Genomic DNA, 23311 nt, shown 5'->3' with positions numbered 1-23311 from the left:
CCCCTGTTGCTATCTTAGTTTTGATATCTGTCCTGCGATTGTGTGAAATAGTAGCATTAGGAGAAACTCAGAGAAGGGAATGTGGGAACTCTCTGTACTATTTTTGCAACTTTTCTGTCAGTCTGAATTTTTTTCAATGTAAATATTTTCTTAGAAAGAAGGGCTTAAAAAAAAAAAAGAAAGAAAGAAGGACTTAAAGTTCTGCTGCTTTCTATATGTTTAAAAATATACCTAATGCATTAGTGGAGTGATATAAATGTATTAATGTATAAATGAATGATAATAGACACATTGGTGGTGTGTATGCCAACTTATTTAACTGATTGGAATTTGTGGTTAAAGAGATATGAAGACCACTGTTCTTCAACCTGATGCAAAGAGATGGCAGATACCTAGAGTAGTCAAAACCATAGAGAGATAAAATAGAATGGTGGCTGCCAGGAGGAAGCAGGGAGATGGGAAGTTACTGTTTAATGGGTTTAGAGGTTCAGTTATGCAAAATGGAAAGAGTTCCAGAAATGATGGTGTGATCATGATGATGTGAATGGTTACACAAAAACCTGAATGCACTTCATGCCACCAAACCAGACACTTCAAAATGGTAAAGATAGTACATTTTACATAATGTATATTTTGCCACACTCAAAACCAAAACAAGGACTGCAGAGTTTATCATTCAGTTCTGCACTGTCTTGCTCCTACGTATTTCTTGCAAGTTAGGCTCCTCTTCCCAGCAGGGCTTCACGTGATCAGCATCCGGAACACAGCTTGTTTTGAGAGACAGAACCACAGGACTGGGTATTAGTTCATGCTTAATCCACAGATAGGGATGGACAGCTGGGAAAGGTCAGAGTGCAGAAAGGAAAATTCTGTTCACTTGGGGAGAACTATTAACAAGGTTCCATTGAACGTTATCTTAATCTCTCAGAGACGAGACAACCCTGCCCTCATATCCCTGAGGCCTGGTTCCTCGGGGCTCAGGAGTAACTTGGGAGATGCACACTCATCTTCCATCTTCCATCCCCACCTCCCTGAGGGGTGTCCTTGGTTCTATGGAATCTTCTCACAGGGTTCATGCTCACACCATCTGTATCTATATACACACCTATCTGTATAGGCAATAATAAACAGTAATGACAATAAACAGTAGTTTATTAAACCTCAGTGGTTTAAGACATCAGATGTTTATTTCTTGCTCATTCTGTGAATTTAGCACAAGTTGACTGGGGCTCTTCTCTGTGTCATGGTCCCTCTGGGATCCAGGTTGATACCACAGTCACTATCGGGAACTCTATGGTGACCATGGATGCTGACTCTTACAGCCTCTGCCTGGAAATGATCCAGGTCACTTCTGCTCACATTTCTTTGTCTAAAGCATGTGGGATGGCCCAGCATTACTTAAAAATCCTCCTTCAGGGAGGATACTAACTATCAGAGAAGAATAATTTAGTTTATCACACTCACTGAGCCCCCCAGCACTTCCCTCACCTCTAGAGGAAGAGATCTGGGTGCTGGCAAGAACCCCATCCCAGCCCTATACACTGTACCCCACTGAAAGAACCCTTAGTACCTCCACTTTCTGCAGCTGAGACCACAAAGACCAATTAAAGGAGCTTGTTTGGAGTTTGAGGTTGGTCCCCTCCATGCCTGTTCATTTCCTATTCCATTCCCACAATCCAGGCTGCGTCTGTCCAGAGGCCTGCAAGGGTCCCACCCTCTCCTTCTGAGAGCAGATTCATGGTCATTGATGAGGAGTACATATGGCTTGCCCACAAGGGCCACAGTGTGACTCACTGGCTTCCCAGAAACTAATCAGCCAACTGGTGATCGGTGATGTACCAGCCTATTTTCCCCTCTTCCCCTACTGGGAATCAGTGGCCGTAATCCTGGAAGATAAGGAGAATTCCTATCACTGGGTTTGTATTTTAAAGAGCAATAGTCCCACTGAGTTTTCTTTTTGAATAATGTAATGTAATTTTTATTTAAGATTGGTCCCTTAGAGACAGATAAAGAAAGATGTGGGAGGGTGTAGTGAGAGTGCATCCATGTGTGTGCCTGATTTCTGTGACTTAGCTTGATTTCACTTTAAGATAATTTAACCTTACTTTCTATACAAATTCACAGCATTCCTAAGATAGCCAATTCCCACTGTGTGTTTAAACTACTTATTGTTTTCCAAAAATCTGATTTAACACTCAACTTTCTGGGAGCATTGTCTCTTTATAAAGCAAAGCCTTGCTGTGCTTCTGTTTCTCAGCAAATTCCTAGAACGAGAGACAATATGGAAATGGAGGGTCTCGGATACAACAAATATTTGTGACTCACCCAAAACTTGCTTCTCTTTCAAGATGGGGAATTTCTAGTAGGGAGGAAACAGATTCGTTCATTTGTTTAACAAATACTGTTTCCTGAGCAGCTTCTAAGAGCTGAATACTCTAAGTAGTGTAGAAGATGCAAGGAGAGGTTAGCACCTTTTACTCCCTGTCAAGAGTTTACAATGCGGCCATAAGATCACATTCATTTGCTTGACATTCTCTGGTGTATCTTTCTGCCCAAAGACCAGAAGGAGACATTTCGCCCCACAGAGGTCAGGCCTCTGGCCCTGCCCCACATGCCCCTGTCTGAAACCACCTCATGGCCAACTTCAGACTTATTCTAGCAGACAAATCCCTGGGTGCATAAAAGCTGCAGTTGCCACTCCAGACCTGCAAACAATCCCTTCTCTTTCCCTCCCTGGCACACCTCCCCTCAGAAGTCATCCGTAAAAGATACAACTCCCTTAACCTACCCTGTGGCCTCTGGGACCCAGCCCTGGCCCCAGAGGAAGCAAATCAATCTGACACATGGAGCATTGGAGCTTGTGGGCTTCTCTATTTGCTTAAGTTAATCCTTTGTTATTGTTTGGCATTAATGTCTTATTAAATCAAGATGGACCGTAATTGGGCTGTGAGTGCTGGTCAAGGCAATGTCTTTGCAGAGCTAAGCAGAATCATGTTCTGGGTACACAAGCCAGCACCTTGGTTTGCCTGGGCATGGTGGTGGCTGTGGTAGCTCCGAGCAGCTGTCAGGACCTGGAAGCTCTGATCAGATGTGCTGTCAGACAGGTGGGACTGTTGTGATGAAGGAAAGCTACTACAAAGGACAGTCCCCTCTCAAGGGTGAAAGCACTTGTTGCCCCAAAGAGCAGACAATTCTAATCCTCACAGGGAAGATCAATACACTGAAATTTGTCTAAACCTGACCTGCCATTTGGTTTCACAATCATGTGTGTGAAACAGTTTTGTAAAGGGGTTGGGAAAACTACCATGACTTCTTGGAGGTTGACATAAGGGCCAAAGCTTTTGCAAGGACCCTTGGGGAGAAGGTTATCTTAGAATGCCAGTGGCAGTGTGCACATGAGCAGGGTCTAGTCCAGCAGGAAGCAGTTGTGACAGGGGCAGAGGTGCAGGTCAGGCAAACTAGCCAACTTGGGACTTTTCTAGGATTGTTTTTTTCTCTCCCTGGTAGATTATTCCTCCCAGCACAAACACGCCTATGGTTCATTTGGAATTTTAAGGGGTGCTCTAACTAGTGTAGTCTCCTGCCTCTGGAATAGGATGTCATTTATGCTGTATGAGTTTTTGTTTGTTTGTTTCCATGCTTTTCCATTGATCAGGGCCACCCTTTATTTGCTCACCTTCTTTAGACTGTTCCCCTGCAGAAATGTTACTCCTTCCTCTGTTTCTACACCTTGTTCATGTCTGCATTCCAGCAGACAGCATAGTATGGTAGTGGGGAACATAGAAGGCAGGACCTTGAACCTCTTGTCTGTCCCAGACCCAAGCATGGTGCCTGTTATAAGTGGATGCTCACAAAATGCAGCAGAATTAAATCAAATGCTCTGACCCTGTTCTGCTCAGGAGATCTTTTGGCCTCTCTCAACTCCTTTCCAACTTCTTCAGCCAATTCTTAACCAAAATGTTTTATCCTGCATCTCAACCCTCTTTCCTTAGAAATAAATGACTAGTTCTCTCTATCCTCCTGGCTTGGTCCCCACCTATCAGCCCTCCCCACACAGAGGAACTGTGTGAATAGGGAGAAGAATTTGGAAGGGGGGAAGGTAATGGAGCTGACATTTCCCCCTCCATCTGCTGAGTCTATATTTCAGAGCTTGGATGGGAATACATGGGTGTTATATATGGACCTCCTCAAGCCTCATCAAGCCCGGAAAGAAACCACCCAGGCATTTTCAAGAAGTGTCTCATGCCCTAGAGGCATTTGGTAAGTTAAGTGCCCAGAGCCTAGCACCCTATTTTAATGAGTAGCTGTCTGGGTCTTTAAATCCCTCGCCTATTGTTCTGTGTCCCTAGGGCTTCCTGACAGGTATGATGCCTGGCTGGCCCACAGAACTGCACTGTACCCAACCCAGCGCAATTATCTTCAAACAGAGTCAGCAGGCAACCCAGATTAAAAGCTATGGCTCCTGACTCAGGCCTGCATTCACTTACCCACGGTCTTCTGAAGGAAATCTCTGAAGATGGAGTGGTCAGGGGAGGGGAAGCAGTAAGGTACCACCAGGGAGCTGGACTAAACTCTAAGTGAGGCCAAAAGGATGATGAAGTGTCTCAGGAAGAAAGTTAAGGCCCCCAGCACTCATTTGTCCTCCTTTGGAGTCTCCCCCGTCCCCTGCTTCCTCTCAGCCCCCAATGCAGCTCTTTTCTCTGGCCCAGTTCCGTGGAGATCAAGAGTACTGGCCAGTACCTCCAGTTCACAACAAACAATCCCTTCAGCTGAATTCTGTGTCCAACGCCTAAAATGAGGCCATATGAAGGGCCATCTGAACATAAATGGAACATGTATTTCAAGGATTCCAATCAGACTAAATTGTCCATTTTTTTTTAAATTAATTGGGGAGAATTCCTTAGCCTTCTGTTGTCCTGAGTTGACACTTGACAACTTTCATGGAGAGTGATTGGATGAATACTCCTGTAAAGAAGTCCTGAAATTTCTGAGCCCAATGTGGGTCTCAAATTAAATAATTCTAGGAGGTCACTCTATCTTTAACCAACCCAGCACACCAGGAAATAAATAGCTCTGAGTGATTTTATAGCTCTGTTTATCTTTTTTTTTTTTTTTTTTAGCTCTGTTTATCTTAAGCCATCATTTCCATGGCTAGTGGGATTGATCACTTAACAATCTTTTGGAATTTCAGCGTACTCTGGGAGCATCATTCACATTGCACAGACCTGGTCGATCAGAGAATAGGAGACTGTATGGAAGGAACCAGGACATTTAGCCTAGAGAAAGTAAGACTAGTTCTATAAATATGGGAATGGATGCCTTGTGGATAAAGGCCAGATTTATTACACCCCAAAGAACAGAATTTTGTCTGGTGGATAGAGGTAGTGAGTGTCCAGCCACTGGGGAAGTTTGAAGGGAGGCTACATATGCATCAGTCAGATGGGGTGTTTATGTCCCCATGAGGGTTGGCTACCAAGTCACTTCCCATCTGTTATGGACTGAATGTTTATGTCCCCCCAAATTCATATGTGGATGCCCTAATTTCCAATGTGATGGTATTAGGAGATAAGGCCTTTGGGAGGTAATTAGGTTTAGAGAGGTCATGATGGTAGAGCCCCCATAATAGGATTAGTGCCATTATTAGTGACATTTTTAGTGCCATTATAGATGAGCAGGGGATACCAGAGCTTCTTCTGTCTGCCATGAAGCAAGAAAGTGGCTGTTGACAAGCCAGAAAGTGGGTCTCCATCAGGAACTGAAACAGCCAGCACTTTGGTCTTGGACTTCCCAGCCTCCAGAATTATGAGAGATCCACATCTGTTGTTTAAAGCCACACTCTCTATGGTATTGTGCTATAGCAGCTCAAACTGACAAAGACACCACCAGAGAGGCATTGATCTCACGGAGAATCAAGAGATAGGGTTGACTATGGCTGATTCATGTTGATGTATGGCAAAAACCAATACAATATTGTAAAGCAATTATCCTTCAATTAAAGATAAATAAATCTGTAAAAAAAAAAAAAAAAAAGAGAGAGATGGGGTTGAGTCTACACCAACCTTATGAGATCCTATGAGATGCTCAGAACATGATAAAAAAATGAAAGAAAGAAAAGAGTTCTCCCTCACAAAAGCAGGAAAAAACCTATGGTTTGTACTTTCATTGGATGGTGGATAAACAGGAATCTGCAAATTTTTCATGTGTTTTCCTGGGACCTGGAAAGTGTTATTTAGGGGTGCTGGGATTCAATGTATCCTAGGAGTCCATGAGCACCCTCATAAATCCCCACTCAGAGATTCCAGCAACAGAAACAGACCTGAGTTACCAGATGACTCTGGCTGGACCCCTCCTGCCAGAGTCCGCCTCTGAGGTGGCATTTTCTGTTCAGCCAACTCCTCTGTCCTCAAATTCATGTGGCAACAATTGACCTCTAGCTCAGAGGCAGAAAATAAAACATACAAGAAGCCAAGAAAGTAAGCCTGCCCTTTCTGTGGGAACAACAGGACATTTCCCTGTGTGGGGAGACTTGAGAGACTTCAGGACAGTGCCTTGGCCTCCCACCCTCCACCCTTCCTATACCTTAGACCCCCTCACAAATCTCTTCTACCCACAAAACTGTCTGAGGCTGCGCGGGCAGGGATGGGGGTGGGGGGTACAACCTTGATCTCCCAGTTGGTGAAACAGCAATGCCAAGACTGGAATCCAGGACGTTCATTAATTCAGCAAACCTCCAAGGAGTCATCAGGGAAAAGGAAATATGAATCTGTTGCTCTTCTTTATGTTTACCTTATTTTGAATCGAGATATTTTAAAGTTACAGAAAAGTGAAAAGAATTATATAAGCAGCTCCTCTACTAAGCTAATTTTTTTTTCACCTTTGCATCCATTTTATTCTGTAAAGAATATTATTTCAGATAGAGCTGAGTGCCCTTGTATTCACACCCCAAGTCTCTTCTTACATTTCTGTTTAATTTATGAGGATTTCAATTTATCTAAATGAAAATAATGTAATTCTAAAGTTACAAAAGAGGACCGGACCGGGACACGGTGATATTTCCAGGGCTTGGGGCCCTATATAAGAGGTCCCTGGGGTCCGGAAGAGACCTGCGAAGGCGTATCCCCAGCGGTTGAGGAGAAGGTGTGGGCGCCCCAAGTTCATTCTCCTTCTCTGGGCGGGATCAGGAGGAGGCCCCGAGGCGGGGCCCCTTCCTTGAAAGCCCCGCCCAAGCTTCTGCAGCCGCGGCCTTCCTGCGAGCCATTGTGCCCGAGCTTGGACCCGCTGGGCCAGCATGTCGAGGGTGGAGGGGCTTTTCCGGGACGCAAGACTGGGCAGCCTGGCAGGGCGGCCCCGCCAAAGAAGCCTTGATTCTCCGAGTGGCACGTTCTCCTCGGGCCCTGCCAAGTGCCCCGCTGGGCCGGGGTGGGGGTCGGCGCCACGCTGGGGTGCAAACCCCGCCTTGGGGGCTTGCCATGGAAACCCGGGTGCACTCACTTCTTGGCCCTTTCCTTCCTTACATCTTTTTCCTAATCATCACAGCTGTTCTTATTGCCAAGCTCTGTGTTGCGCATTGGGATTACATAGTTTCTGACTTCATTCATTCGTTCTCTCATTCACTGATTCCACATACAGTTATGGAGCAGGAGCGTGTGCTGGCACTGTTCTAGGTACTGCCTGGGAACGAAGTAAGTAAAGATCTTTGCCTCCTGGAGCTTGTATTCTAGCAAACAGACAACAACAACAACAAAATAGATGTGATAAACAAGTATATTGTGTGAGAGATGATGAGTGCTGTAAAAGAGTAGAGGGATTGGGGAAATCAGTAATAGCAGAGGGGCCCTCCCTGTCTTCCCTTAGATGTTCCTGTCCTCTTCTCCCTCCCACGTACACAGTCCTAATCCACATCCCTGTCTTCACACTTTGGCCTGGGATGTCTTCTGACTCATCACCTTGTCTCTACCTCCTATCAGTTCCTACCCTCTCCTGCTAGTGTTAGCATCATCAGAAACTTCTGTTTTCCAAGTCACTTCACTGGAAGAAGAATATTCTAAGTGGAGGAAGCAGACAGTGCAAAGCCTGCAGTGGGAGTCTGCCTGGCAGGACAGGAATTATACAGAGAAGGTTTTGTCCCTCAGCCACCTGGGCGTTCCCTGGACTCCAGAGCTCAGCTAGAGGGGAAAAAAATCTCCCAGAGGCAGGTTCAAGAACAGGTGGCCATATCTGTGCTCCAGTGGCTTCCCTGGATCTGCAGAATAACCCTGATGTACTTGTTGGGATGCCTGTGGGCATTCTCTATTCCTGAACCTTGTTCCTCTCTCCGATACCTTATACTTTCACTGCAGCCTGCAGCTGACCCAGGCCTGGCAGTTCCCCAGATGCACCGTCCTGGCTGCTTCCTGTCTAGGCACATGGGCACCTCTTGGAATGTGATCCATTTTCCTCCTACCTATGTCCACCTGACAAGCCTTTCCCCTTCCCTCAAGAATCTATTCAACATCACCTATTCCATGATGGAGCCTTTTTTTAAACTTCCCCCTGACTGTTCCCGCCCCATCTTCTGCTTATGTGACACCTGGCATAGACCTTGACCGGCAGATGTCTGGCTGCCTTGCAGTTATAGCCTGTCTCACTCACCTCCGTATCCTCAGCATTCAGCATCTGCCTGGCATGGAGTAGGTGCTCATGAACCATGTTGACTGGTTGAGTGAGCAGTGCTTGGCTGCCTTGGTCGTCTCCTGAGAGGCCCCAGGGGGCCTGAGTTCAATATGCCCTTGGATATTGAACAGACTGTAGTCACAGCTGCAGGCTTCTGAGGGACTCAGATTTCCTGTGGGTGAGGGACTGGCAGGAGAAAGGCCCTCATTTCAACCATAGAAAACGGCTGGCTGAAGAGTATTGTTGTCCCAGAGAATAGAAGAGGCCACCCCTCTCCTTGACTCCATCCCTGCCCTGGGTACTAATCTATGGCTGGCCACACAACTCCTGGAAACCCTGGTCAAAAATGTGCTTCCTCTCCAGCCCCTGGGGACTTTTGAGTCCTCCCGGGGCAGTGGCACTTACAAAGGGTGCAGTGGACTGGCTATTCTGCCATCCCTCAGCCCGAAAGGCCTGCCAGTCTTCCCTTGAATGTCCCTGTCCTTCTTGTCTCCCTCCCATGTCCACAGTCCTAATCCACACCCCTGTCTTCATACTTTGGCCTGGGATGTCTTCTGGCTCATCACCTTGTCTCCACCTCCTATCAGTTCCTACCCTCTGCCATCAGTGTTAGAATCATCTTCAGAAACTTCTGTTTTCCAAGTCACCTCTCACTGTCCAAGGACAAAGTCCAGACACCCACACCTGGTGTCCCGGGCCCTCTGAAAATTGACCCCAACTCCCTTGTGCACACTTCTTCCTCTTCCTCTTCACCAACCTCCAGCCGACAGTCTTCTCACAGCCCCTCCTCTCAAGAACGTCCCAGCTCCGTGCCTTCCTGTCCTGAAGGCCCAGTCTCTCCTCCCATCCAGTGCTATACACATCCTTCCACATGTGAAGGCTGTTTACACAGCCTTCCAGCTTAATCAACCCACCTCTGAACCCTGTATCACTTATGCTCTCTCCCTCTAGTCACTTAGTAACCAATTGGACAGTCGACCTTGAAAGCTTTGAGGGTCCTATCAGTTGTGCAGTTCAATTCTGACCGTATGTTTTTGCTGATATTCCACAAGTTTGTCTCATTAGTTCTTCGTTTTTAGAGTAAGAGACCTGAAGGCCAGACCTTTGCCTTTGTCAGTGTGTAACTTCTAGGATATAGTAGTCCCTGACACATGGTAGGAAATTCATTATGGCTTTGCTGATGGCAAGTTTCCAGACCCCTATCCCCAGATATGCCTGTCTTCAGTAATTCCCTGCTCAACTGCCATATGCGGGGGCTGTCATACATATGCTTTCTGAAGGGAAGCTGATAAATATATGCATATTGGGGGATTAGAGTCTTAACATATTTGTCCCCCAGAGGGAATATGTATTGTGAGAGGTACCTGCAAAGAGCACTACTGAACCGTTGTTTAGCCCTAATGATGGAACACCATTATCAGCGAGAGGAAAGCTTGGCATGGGAACCTTTCTTGGAGCCATTTGACCATACCCTTTTCCCCTTACCTTCTTTACCTGGGTGTTCTGCCAGTTCTAGACTGGGGAGTAGAAAGAGGAGAAAGGAACTATCCATTTTCAAGGAAATTCCCCTCTCACATCTTGACTCCATGCAAACCTGACCTCCCTAGATGTCATCCCTGAGAAGAGACCTCATGTGTGGGTCAGGAGGGTGGAGGGAAGCAGGTGTTATTCCTGTTCCCCTCTCTCTGGTCTGCAAGGCTGCCTGGAGCTCCTTGCAAGGCAGGAAGAGCTGGGCCAACAAACTACTGGGGAGACAAATGTTACTCAAGCAAAAGAGATGAGACAGGCTGCCAACGGCACATAGGGTGCAGAATGGTAAAGATGGGTTCGGGGATATGGGGAGAAGGAGGGACGAACTTGCGTTGATTGAGCACTTGTTGTGTGCCAGGCACTGTGCTAGTCACATTCATGTCCATTACCTCATCTAATCTTCCCAGAGATCTTGTAAAATAATTGTCATTAGCTGCATTCTCCAACACAGGAGTTTATTTCCTCTCACACCCTTTCTCCATTGTTAGTTTTCCTGTTTTTTCTTTCTTTTCTGGTCGTAAAGTAATTAGTGTTCATTATAGACCTGGTATATGAAAATAATAAAGTACAAGAAAGGAAAAAATCATCTATCATCTAATAATAAAAATATAATTATTAGCATTTATGTGTGTATATTTCAGTTTTTAAAATTCATTTTAAACATGTGACATCACATGTATAGAATATTTTCTATTCTTTTTTAATAACCTGTATAGCAAGAATATTTTCATGTCATTTAAATTCTTAAAAAGCATCTATAGTGCCCTCACAGTGCCCTATTATATGGATAAACAGCTAGACTAGCTTTTTAGCTTTTCCCCAACTACTGGACATCTGTTTTTCTATCTTTTGAAATTACAAATAATGGTTCTATAACATCAGGTACCAATATCTTTCTCTGATTTCTGTTTATTTTTTAGGACAGATTGAAGAAGAGAAGTTACTGGGACAAACTGAATAATTGTGACTTTAATAGTTTTACTTTCTGATTTTAAAAGTAACAGCTGATTATTGTAAAATACATAGAACACACTAAAAAAAAAAAGAAAATAATATCATCCAAAGCCTTTAAAATTGCTATTATAACATTTTGTGATTATTTCTCGGTCTTTTTTCCCAATGACATATATACATAAGTGTAAATAAATATAACTCCATAAAATTGGTATTACACAGCTTACACAATGCTATATTTTACTTATGAGCAAGCATTATATAATAATATAATGTTATATAATTATTATATAATCATTATAATTATTTTTGAAAATACTATTTTTAATAGCTGTGCAATTCCACTTTAAGGATGTGCTATACAAATGTAAGCATTCTTTTACTAATGGCCATTTAGATTTCTGTTTTCAAAAACTTCCTATTATAACTCTGGGATGAATATCTAAATATCTGTGAATGTTCATCTTTGACCTCATTTCTGGTTATGTCCTCCAAATAGATTCCTAGAAGTGAAATTACTAGGTCAAAATGTACCAGCCTTGTCAAAGCTGTTTGTATGTATTGCCAAACTGTATTCCAAAAGCATTGCTAATAACCAGGCAGAGGGTGTCCATCTTCACATGTCCTTGCAATATTAATTTAGATGGAAACTGCAGTAGCTTTTCATGAGCAAAATATGCTTCACTTCTTTAATTTTCACATTTATGATTAATGATATTTAACATATTTTGAAATTTTGTTAGCTATTCGTAACTCATTTTTTTTATGAATCATCTGCTCATGAGCCCAGCCGCTTATTGTTTTTGTCTTTGCAAATTTCTTGTTGTTTTAGATGAAATCTTTATATTTTCAGGATATTAATTGTATGTCCATTTTATTCATTCATAAAGAATTTTCCAAATAAAGAAAAATATATGTCCATTTTTACAGATGAGTATACCAAAACTCAACAAGGAAAATGAGTTATCCAATGTCACTCAACCAGCAGGGAGTCTAGTTGGGATTCGAACACAGGTCTCTCTGACTCCACAACTCTTGATCAGAAAAAATAAAAGAAGAGGAAAGAAAATGGTAACAGTAAGTGTGGAAACCTTAGTTGTGGAACTTGAGTATGTTCTGATGGATGAGTAGAAGTCAGTTGTTGGAGGGGTTGGGGACACATATGGAGGAGGAGGAGGAATAAAGTGCCAGGGGAATTGGAAGCCAGGAAGGAGCCTGGCCTGGCACCAGCTGTGCATTTTTCCATTCATTGCCTCCAAGTGGAGGGATGTGTGCCTAGCATCCCTTCTTCCTTCATAACCCTTCAGAGGACTCCTCCAGTGTTTACCTGTATCCTCTTCAAATCCATGCACATCAGCATAGCCTTTGGTTTGTCCTTACCTGTACATTCCCAAAGCTCTGAGGGGCCCCTTGTTATCTCTTTAAATGATATTTAGAGATGGATATTTAGATGGCCTTGGAGGCAACATCCTCAGCAGAGACCAGAATCTGAGGACTTCTTTGATCCTCTTTTCCTATCTAGTTGCATTTATTCCAACCCACATTTTTATTGATATTGGCTGATTGGCAGGAAAAGAAAGGGAAAGAGGATGGAAAAGAAGGAAAAAGAAAGAAGACTGGATTGTTGGTCTCCTTAGGATGGGTGCACATGGACTCCCATCCCCTGGGAGGGAACAGATATAAAAACAATAAATAAATGCAGTAGTTGAATCTTGCATCCTGGGATCAGACAGATGCCCTGTAGAGTGAGGTTAGAAGCAGAGAAGGAGGAGGTGAAGAAGGAAGAAGAAAGAGGAGGGGCCCCTTGTTACTTGCCTTCTCCTCTCTCATGGCTCCATCTGGACCCATCCTTAGGGAGTTTGAAAATGCTTAAAATTTTATCTTGGCAGTCAATCACACTCTGAGAAATGGATAGAAGCCTGAAGATTTTGAAGCCTTTGTGAAGGCAAGGGTGGAAAGGTAGAGAGGGCACAGTATCTCTGGTGGTGGCGAGAGAATTGTGAAGTTCTGTAAGATCTATGGAAAAGTATGGAGAGCACCAGAAACTATTATTATACAGGATAGGTACTGTAAGAGAACAATCTTTCAGTTCTTAATTCCTTTAAAAGACAGTTGTGTAAAGCAACAACAAGAATGTATCATGGGGCTTATAACAATATCCTCAAGGAATAAAATATATGAGAGCAGTAGAACAAGGAAAGAGGGTGGTAAAAGAGAATTATATTGGTTTAAATTCTTATATGTGATAAGGGGTGACTTCCCTATAGCTCAGATGGTAAAGAATCTGCCTGCAATGCAGGAGACCTGGGTTTGATCCCTGGGCCAGGAAGATCCCCTGGAGAAGGAAATGGCAACCCACTCTAGTATTCTTGCCTGGGAAATCCCATGGACAGAGGAGCCTGGCAGGCTACAGTCCATGGGGTTGCAAGAAGCAGGACATGATGAAGCAACTAACACAAACACACATGTGATAAGGATGCATATTGTAATCCCTAGAACAAATACTTCAAGAATAAAAGACGGGTAGCTAAAACGCCAAAAAAGGAATAAGATGGAATACTAAGTAATAGTTGATCTGAAAGAGGACGCGGAAAATGAAAAAGAAACCAAGAGGACAAGTAGAAAATAAATGGTAGCACATATTAATTGTAATATTATCCAGAAAGGGAAGAAATTAAATTATCTCTAAGGTCCTTTGCAGCTTTTGGTGTCTCTGATTTTAGTTCATATCTCCATGTCAGCATCCAGTTATGCTGGATGTTTGGCATAGTTAGTTAAGGTTACTTATATTCAGGTGATGATTAGGGGCAGGGTTAAATTTAGAGATGTTACTTCTACAAGGTAGGCCTGGGGTTAAGGCTGATTTAGAGTTGGAGTCTGCTTGGAGTTACTGCTGGATTTGGTTTGTTGGTCAGACCTCTAGGGTGGGAGAGGACTGGGGTTCAGGAAGATTAGATTGGGTGGGGAGGGGCTGATCCAGCAAGCCTCCTGCAATCTCTCACAGCAGGTCTTCATGCTATTCAAGGCATATACTTTCTCATAGCTAATAACCTCTTTCTTCCAGAACTTTTTTTCTACAGGACTTTTTCCTCTCTTTCTTTTATGAACGCAGTATAACATCTATTGATTCAAAAAACCTTTCTTGATTACCTTCTGTGTATCAGGCACCATGCTAGGTGCTGGGAAGGCAGCGTGAACAAGACAAAGCCCCTGACTCCACCAAGCTGATATTCTGCTGGTGGGAGACAAGAAACAAACTTGACTCCATAGAGCTGAACCAGGCCGGTAGGTCAGAGTGGTCTGGAAGTCTGGAAAGATCCTGTGATGGATGGGGTGAAGGGGCAGCAGGGGCAGAGCTCTGGATATGGGCGGAGAGAAGGCAGTGCAGTGCGAGAGGGAGGCTGGAAAGGAGCTTGGAGAAGGAGCAGCAGCTGCTCCTAGTAAGCTCCCAGGTTGTATTCTACTTCTGATGGAAGCCACTGGAGGTTGGAAACCAGGGATTGAGTGGTCTTGTTTGAGATCTAAAAGATAACATGGGCTGCTGGGCAAAGAATAGCCTGGAGAAGTGACAAGAGAAAACCAAACAAAAGGAAACAAAGGGCCAAGAGATAGGAGCCCTGGATTCCTTCACATGCTGTGCTCAATGCTGGCTACTTCATTTAGTCTCTCTACCCTGCAGTCTATGAAATGTCAGTAGTGATATCTATGCTATTTATGCCATCATGACATAAAGATGGTGCTAGATCATTTAAAAAGTTACTTTTATGCCCAGGAGTGGATTGCTGGGTCATATACTAGTTTTATTTTTTTAGTTTTTTAAGGAACCTCCATTCTGTTCTCCATAGTGGCTGTATCAATTTACTGTTCCCACCAACAGTGTTCCCTTTTCTCCACAGCCTCTCCAGCATTTATTATTTGTAGATTTTTTGGTGATGATCATTCTGGTGTGTGTGAAGGTATACCTCATTGTAGTTTTGATTTGTATTCCAGAGAAAACTATAATTCCAAAAAAAACATGCACCCAATGTTCATTACAGCACTATTTACCATAGCCAAGAAAGGAAGCAACCTAAATATCCATCAACAGAGGGATGGATAAAGAAGATTTGGTACATACATACAATGGAATATCACTCAGCCATAAAGAACAAAAGTGTGCCATTTGCAGAGATGTGGATACACCTACAGACTGTTATACAGAGTGAAGTCAGAAAGGGAAAAACAAATATATATTAACGCATATTTTTGGAACCTAGAAAAATGGTACAGGTGAACCTATCTGCAAAGCAGAGACACAGACATAGAGAAAAACATATGGACAGCAAGTGGGGAAAAGCCACGCGGGGGTGGGGGGGGGAGGGCGGGGCAGGGAATGAACTAGGAGATTGGGACTGACATAAATACACTGCTATGTAAAGAATAGATAGCTAATGAGAACTGACTGTATAGCACAGGGAACTCTACTCAGTGCTCTGTAGTAACCTAAACGGGAAGGAAATCCAAAAAAGTGGGGATATATAGATATATATATAGATCTGATCCATTTACCGTACAGTAGAAACTAAAACACTTAGGACTGATGATCAGCTTGCAGTCACTGCTACAACGCTTCATTTTTCCTCCAAGGCAATTTCCCCTTAAGGAAAAGAGGGATAAGAATCTGGTACTGGCTTCCTCATCTCAAAGTAGAAGCAACAGAAACCCCTTAGGAAGTGTTAGTAGTGCTTTTACTGAAGAGTTACTCCTGTTGTCAGTGGATTGGGAAAAGACCTGTGACACATCGAGAAAGATCTTAGTGCTCCTCCGGTGTGTCACCCAGCCCTGCAGGCTGAGTTTGAATGAAAGAGCATTTAAACACACACACATACACACAAGTGCACAAAGTGAAAAACAAACAAATGCAAGAAGCCAGCGCAGCAGCAGCAGTAGCAGCAGCAGCAGCCCCTATCTGCAAGTACACTTTGGGTAATGGGTAGGTAATTTTTGTGCCTAAGCATTGTCTATGTATTAAAGTTCACTTGATCTTCAAACATCTATCCCAGTGGGTATCATCATCTCAGTTTTACACATGAGGAAACTGGTAATGGATTTGTCCAAGGGTATCAGGTGAGTTGCAGAGCTGGGAGTCTGCCCAGGTCAGCCTGATTCCAAGGCCTTGTGTGCCCCAGTCCTCGGGCTTGCAATCCTAAAGCATCAGTGTCTTGCTCTCCATCAGTCTTTCCATGACAGCTGGTGATCCAGACATCCTGGGAACCTGTCAGGCCAGAGATGATTGAAGACAAGCTCAGACCCCTTGGGACTGGTTTGTCATTCAATCCACCAAGAGGGAAATAATCAGCCAGCAAGTATTAACTGAGGGCCTGGGTAAGAGGCCTGGCAGGGGAGGCAGAAGGTGTGCAAGCCTGAGAACAATTCAAGAGCAAGACACAGCCACATCCATGCCCAGTGGAGAGCCAGTGCCACCCATCGAGGAAGGCACTGACCAGGGGCTGAGGGTGAGGCAGGTTGCCACTGTTGGGAAGCCAGAGGCCCTGATGGCTTCCCTTCCAGGGCCTGGGAGTCCCTCTGGGGCATAGAGGAGGCCAAGAAAGGGCCATTGGGAGTGCCTGGCACCCACCTCTCAGCTTTGCCCAAGTGAACCAGACCCAGACCCGGACTCATTGTCCATTTTCCCTACAGAGCCATCCTCTGCATTTCCAGCTCCCAGCTGATAACTGGCTGAGGGACTGAGGCTGCCCCCGGCCTGTATGCAGGAACTGAACTAGGAGAAGGGATTCTTTTCTGTGTGAGGGGAGGTCCCCCAGGAACAGAGAAACTCAGTGGGAAGGCTGTGTGGGGCCAGCTTAGGGCCCTTGAATGTGTGGGGCTGGACTAGTGGCTGCTCTGGGGTGACAAGGTGACAGGGTGTGGGGCTAGCTGAGACCGAAGGCGGGGAGGGAGGCAGAAAAACCTGCCCTTCCTGTCAGGTGGGCCTCCCCACCTGGCTCCCTCCCTCTCTCTCAACACTAGTTTAAAAATGTAACCAGAGGCTTCCCTTGTCCCTACCCACCTGCTCCAGACAGGTGCAGGGAATTCACCTAAACACTTCTACATTAATGGGTGGGGAGGGGGACAGAGGGCCCCCTCCTGAAGTAGCCACTTCAGCAACGCAAAGGGCAGGGGAGAGGGGTCTTTCCTGACTCTTAAAAGCAAATGCCTCTTCATCTTAATAGAAACTGATTTAAAATAATCTGATTTTAAGTGATATCAAATAGAAAAAAACTACCTCTTCATTGTAATTTTCTTGTAAAAATTTAAAATAATCTGATTTTTTTAAAAATTATATGAAATAGAAACTACATTTTTAAATGTACAGAATGTGTAGTGTGTAAGACTTAGGTTTTTTTTTTTAAATTGAGTTATACTTAATTTACAATGTTGTGTTACTTTCAGGTGTACAGCAAAGTGAGTCAGTTTGGGATCCGTTTATCCTGACAGCTTCTCTTAAATTCAGTAGAAACTTCTGGAGAAAAAAGATATATTCGTTAGGAAAGAAAAACAGGCAAACAGAAAGGGAGGCGTGGAAAGGAGAAGCAGAGAAGGAGCCGGCACAGAGGGCAGGTGGGGGATGGGATTGCCCCAGGCAAGAAATTTAGTGAACATTTGCAGGGCCGGGGACTCCCTCTAAATCTACTCCTCCCAGTTCTAGGGATTTCCTCATGCTACTTTCACCTAAATAACTGGACTGTGGGGAAGCATTCGATTTGCTTCAACCCTATTTAATCCCCAAGATGCTATGGCCTCCACAGCCACCCATCTGTACTTTCAAGGACACACCTACAGACCAAGATCCCCTCCAACAACAAGGTTGTAATAGCTGGCTCCTTATTTAGAGGGAGAATATGCAGGAGATTCTAGAATCCACAGGAATTTTGCTCTGATGCTAATGCCGACTGTACAAAGTTTCAGTATAAAGAGGGCATAAAGGTTTTGTAAAAATTGGGCTGAACAAGAAAGGTAAACTGTTCTTACAAAGCACTAGGAGAAAGTACTTAGTACCCTGAGCCAGGGGCTGCCCAGGTCAAGGCACCCATGTTCCGTTCCACAGATGCTCCTAGAATTTGCGGAGCAATACTCACCACTGTACATTGTACAGGTAAAGTCAGCATGGAATTGTCTTTGGGTCTTTCCAGTACAAGCCTAATTCTGGCCTTAATTATTACACCTCAGGCAGATGAACTTCTCTTTGTAATCCTCTTGCACACAATGAACTCTGGGCTCTCTGCCTTGGAGTCATTTACTTAGAACTTTACTATCAGCATATTTCTAGGTTAAAAGGCATCTCTCTACCATAAATTACTGTCTGATGGAGAGACTCTTTAATTTAGCCTAAGATAGAATAAATAAGAGGGCTAATCTGCTATGATAAAAAATGAACAATTAAGATAGAGCATGCCAAGCCCCATTGTCTAAAAGTTTTGAAACATCCATGCCTCCTCTTCATTCTATTGAGGTAGATCATTGAGCATGTTGATCATAGCTGGGCTTGTGACCCCAACTCAAGCACCAGAGACTACTATCCTCGAGCGAAACCAAGAGAAATCCTTAGAGTTTAAAATCTTAAGTATTTACAGGCACATTCTCAGCATTACATCCCTGGTTTTCTTCAAAGGGCAAAGACACAGGTATGCACTAGAGAGAAATAAAACGTTAAAAATGAGGTTTGTGTGGAAACTTATTTCTTGGCTTGGCACCTGGGGATGTACACATGCATGTATATGTGGGTATGTGTGAGCACATTTGGGGACATTTTCATGAGTGCTTTAGAAGGTGCCCCTGAAACTCTCTAACACCAACTCTGCAGAAGGACACAACTCCAGACCCTAGAATTATGCAAATCGAAAAGGTCTTTGCACAGCCACTGCAAATCATAAAGGGGCAAACATTTCCCCCATTCTTTGTATATTAATATGTTTCGTAATCAAACTCCTGCAGTATCCAGATCCTTTCAGTGCCAGGTGTGCATGCTAAGTCACTTTAGTCATGTCTGACTCTGTTCTGTCCATGGGATTCTCTGGGCAAGAAGACTACAGTGGGTTGCCATGCCTTTCTCCAGGGGATCTTCCCAACCCAGGTATCAAACCCAGGTCTCCTGCATTGCAGGCAGATTCTTTACCATCTGAGCCACTAGGGAAGCCCCTTCAGTGCCATGGAACTATCCTTCTCACTTAGCTTAGGCCCAAGCCTTGACTGACTCTTGCTACCTCTGACCACTTCTTAAGTCTACCAGGGGATTCCTGGGGATACGTGATGACGACTTGGAAGGAAAGCCATTTCTGAGGTTGTGCGGCCCTTCCCTCCCATTCTCCTTTTCTGAGACTGAAACCTAGAGAGTGGGCCAGATGTGACTAGAATATCCCTCCATTTCTAAGCTCCCTCGTCAGTGTTGCTGGGTGCTCTGTTGTCGGCCACAGGAGTGCATTGAGGACGGCAGGAAGACAAGGAGATCAAGGGGAGGTGAGACATGAAGATGCCGGAGACCAACTCCTGTCAAATCACACTTTCCCAGACCATCTGCCTAGACAAGATGCCCAAAGCAGTTCTCTTCCCATGTAGCAAGTGGAAGCCCTAAAAGTATAGTCTATGGCTGGACCCTAAGCAACCCAGAGATAGTCTCACACCTCTGCCAGCCTAGGCTAATGAGTCAGAAACCATCATGTAATTCAGTGATGCACAGACTGTTCAAACAGCAGAGCTTAAAGGAACTTTAAATATCTAGCCCTCCTTTTAAAGAAAAGGAAACTGAAGCCCAGAGATAGAAAACCAATCTCTTTGGTTTTCTCTGGCCATGGCAGCTATTTCTGTCTTCATTATCTTTGTGCGTTTGCTGGATGTTCCCCTAATAGTCCAATTGCAGCCCTCATGGCTTCTTCATCTGACCACTCGTGATCTTCCCATAGTTTCTTCCTCCAGCAGCACCTTCACTTTTTCTGCTGAGATCTCCTTGAAGAAGTGTATTTGGACAGGATCCTCTCTAAAATCCTAGACAGGTAAGCCTATGGATTCCAATCTGGTAAACACGGAACAATATCTGTAAACATTGTACAGACCTAGTGACCACTGCACAGATCCCCCTTAGAAATGAAGGGCATCCTCCCCCAGGCACTGATGCCCATGATCAGATATCTTCCCCAAGAGCGGCCAGAACCAATGGTTGATCAGCACAGAGGTACACAGGTCTGTCCCCTCCAATGCAACTCTGAAGGGCTGTTCCAGCTTCAGAAATTCTTGGGGGCATTGGGCGAGATCTTTGTTGAGATTCCACTTCTTCTTCTGCCCAATCCAGCTTCATTCCTGTTCCTCCCACTGGTGCTGATTCCAAGAATGCTCCCTATTAAACCTCCCTGCACACTCATCTACCCCTCAAGTTGGCTTCCGGGGAATCCAACCTGCAACAGGCACCATCATCATGATGTAGGCAAGAGGGAGTAACTTCAGAACCTCGTTCTTCCCCTGACAGCATCAAGCCCACTTGATGGCTGAAAGGCCGCATTTCAGCCAGCCTCTTGCCCATAGGCGTTCCTCAAGCTCCAGGGGACAGGCATCAACCTCAGGACATGGTCGCTAGTAAGCCCCAGTCACCAGACCTGGAGAGAGTGGTTGGGAGAGTCCTCCTTTCCTCCATGGCCTGGGAAGGGGGGACTCCATGACTTTGACAACTCTGCCCTCAAGACCAAATGTCTAGTCCTTACCCATATCCATCCACACACTCCCTGAGGTAAGCACTGGCTAAAGCCTGCAAAACCATCTTCAAAAATCTCTTTCTCCAGTTCTGTATCTTGGAAAAAAGGGTAGTTGGTTCCTCTTGTCTTGGGACCTCAGTTGAAACTGAACTAGAAAAAGTCCCATTTTAACACCTGGTTACAGACCTCACTTTATTTTTAACAGATCAACCCACAGTACAGGAGTCAGGAGGGTGTCTCTAACCCCTGTTCTATATCCTTCTTAGTTGTCCAGGCTCCAGGGTAGTGCAGTTCAGGGCCCAGTATCATCATTTTTAGTGACATTAGCACCTTCACTTCTGCTTGTGCCTTTTTCTCTCTAAGGTGGGGCTGGTGTGTCCTTTCTATGGACCATTCTTCCTGCGTGTGTGTGATTTTACCACCTTGCAATGGCACCCACCAGCCTGGCAGATGGGCCAATCTAAGTGGGGCTTCTCAGGGCCCTAGCTTTTTTATTAATACACAGCTAGGACTCTTTTCCTACTTTTTCACTCACTCTTTGCCCTGTCTCACCCTCCATCACCAAACTCTTACAACATTCATTGTTTAGACTCTGATTTTTCTCTCAATTCTTATATTTAAAAAATTTAAGAATATATACATTGTATATATCAATTTAAAAACAGTTTAGGGGAGAAAATAGGAATATTACCACATTAAACAATTCTTACTGGTTTCAGAAGTCTTAAAAAGGGAGTAAATGCGTGTCATTATCTGGAAATGTGGGGTATACACAAATAGATTGTCTCCTTCTGGAGGGAAGGGAACCACTGTCTCTTCTTCTTCCATCAAGTTGTTGTCTTAAAGCCTGATACATGGTAGCCATGGACCAATGACTCCTTCACTGTTAGTTGAAGGACAGCATGATGGACAGACAAGACATTTCATGGGCAAAAACCTCATTCCTAGACCTAAAAATGGAAGCTATTAGTCTTGAAAGTCATTGATTATCCAGGTTGAGGCACAGGGGAAGCTGGGGTTCTTGATTATATATATATATATATATATATATATATATATATATTTTTTTTTTTTTTTTTTTTTTTTTTTACCATGCTATATGGCATATGGGAATCTTAGTTCTCTGACCAGAGATCAAACCCACACCCCCTGCACTGGAGGCACAGAGTTTTGACCACTGGACTGTCAGGGAAGTCCTGAGGCCGTGGTTCTTTAAAACTGGATCCTTCTTATCAATAAGCACTTAGGAATTCAAAAAAGCTTGATCCTTTCCTCAATAAAAATTACAGAACTCTTTGAAACATGACAAATTCTGGATTAGGGGTGTCAAGAATCACAACATTTAACAGCAGAGACAGCATATGTCTGTGTGAACCATCCCACAGCTTTGGCCTGAATCCAGATGCGGGGGATTGGGGGAATGGTTTACTGGTGCTGAAGTTCAGTGACGGGAAGTGTGAGAATAGATTTTGTAAAGTCACAACTTAAGAGCTGGTTTCTTTTGGAGGGAGTAACGTGCAAGTGTTCCTTGTTATTTCAAGTGTTATTTCCATAGGGAAGGAGTCGTGGCCTCTATGATCGCCCTTCCTCCCATCTCTGCTCCCGAATCTGCAGGCTCTCCCACCCCTAAAACAACTAAATGTCCAGACAAGGGCCAGATGGGTCATCCTTGAGATAACATACCTGGTAGCACCAGGACTCATGCAGGGACTTGCATGACTCTGACAGCCTCTCTTACTTCACTCTAGTTTCAGCCCTGATGTGTGATAATGCACTGAAAGTCGTAAAATACAAAAGAAACAGCCCTGCCTTCCAATATCTCTTCTTCTGGGAAGAGATATTCCAACATAATTTCCAACCACATCCTGGACCATACTGTTACTTTAACAGATTACTGAGGTTTTATTTCTGCCATCTGCACACAGCATCCCAGGTGCCAGCTAACTACCAAGGTTGTAACTTAACTCCTTTTCTCTATCCCATCCTCCTAGGGCTGTGCTCTATAGAGGAGAGGAAGCCAGAGAACCAGTCTTGGAACTTGTTAAAACAAGATGGGTGTTTCCCTGCTGCTGCAGCCTTTGTCACCAAGCAGTTCAGACTGGAGTAAGGAGAAGGTGGAAAGATTTGTTGGGAGCTGGGCACTTTGCTCCCATTTTAAGCAGCTTGGGAGCTTTGCCTAGTAGTGCCCTCTGCTGCCCTCTGTGGCCAAAACTTCAAGGTCTCTAGAGACACTGAATCCGGGGCTCTCTCTCTCTATCTCCCTGCCATCATCTTGTGAAGCTTTTCTCCTTTAGTTCTCCATAGGCCTTAAAAGTAAAAAGGGACACTCTAGCCACAAGCCCGCATCTGGTTTACACTCTCAGCTCCTTCCTGCAAAGGTTGTTGAACTGAATCCTGGAAGAAATCTTAAGAGGTCATTGGGTCCCTCAGCTCTGCTTTAAGCAAGACTGGCT

The 23311-nt window shown here is 44.4% G+C and overlaps 1 protein-coding gene across 6 annotated transcripts in view; it reads left to right on the top strand.

The window, feature by feature from the left end:
• The window catches only part of PRKCE (protein kinase C epsilon), a 631244-nt gene extending 617565 nt beyond the window's left edge, over positions 1-13679 (top strand). For 4 of the 6 annotated variants that reach the window (XR_014082522.1, XM_081592034.1, XM_081592033.1 and 1 more), the window contains one exon: positions 11103-11232. Coding sequence is in view for 4 of the 6 variants with exons in the window: in XM_081592034.1 (XP_081448160.1) it covers positions 11103-11171 (69 nt within the window). In the remaining 2 variants the exon portion in view is untranslated. Of the gene's footprint in view, positions 1-7629; positions 7683-11102; positions 11257-12066 lie in introns of those variants that run through there. The other 2 variants (XR_014082521.1, XM_081592037.1) reach the window with 2 other exon arrangements.
• Positions 13680-23311: the final 9632 nt, after the last annotated feature.

Source organism: Giraffa tippelskirchi, chromosome 4 (assembly GCF_054371585.1).
Source record: "Giraffa tippelskirchi isolate mGirTip1 chromosome 4, T2T-mGirTip1v1.2.pri, whole genome shotgun sequence".
In the NCBI taxonomy this organism is placed as follows: domain Eukaryota; kingdom Metazoa; phylum Chordata; class Mammalia; order Artiodactyla; family Giraffidae; genus Giraffa; species Giraffa tippelskirchi.
The sequence above is the reverse complement of the archived record's forward strand: the minus strand, read 5'-3'. Positions and strand labels throughout refer to the sequence as shown.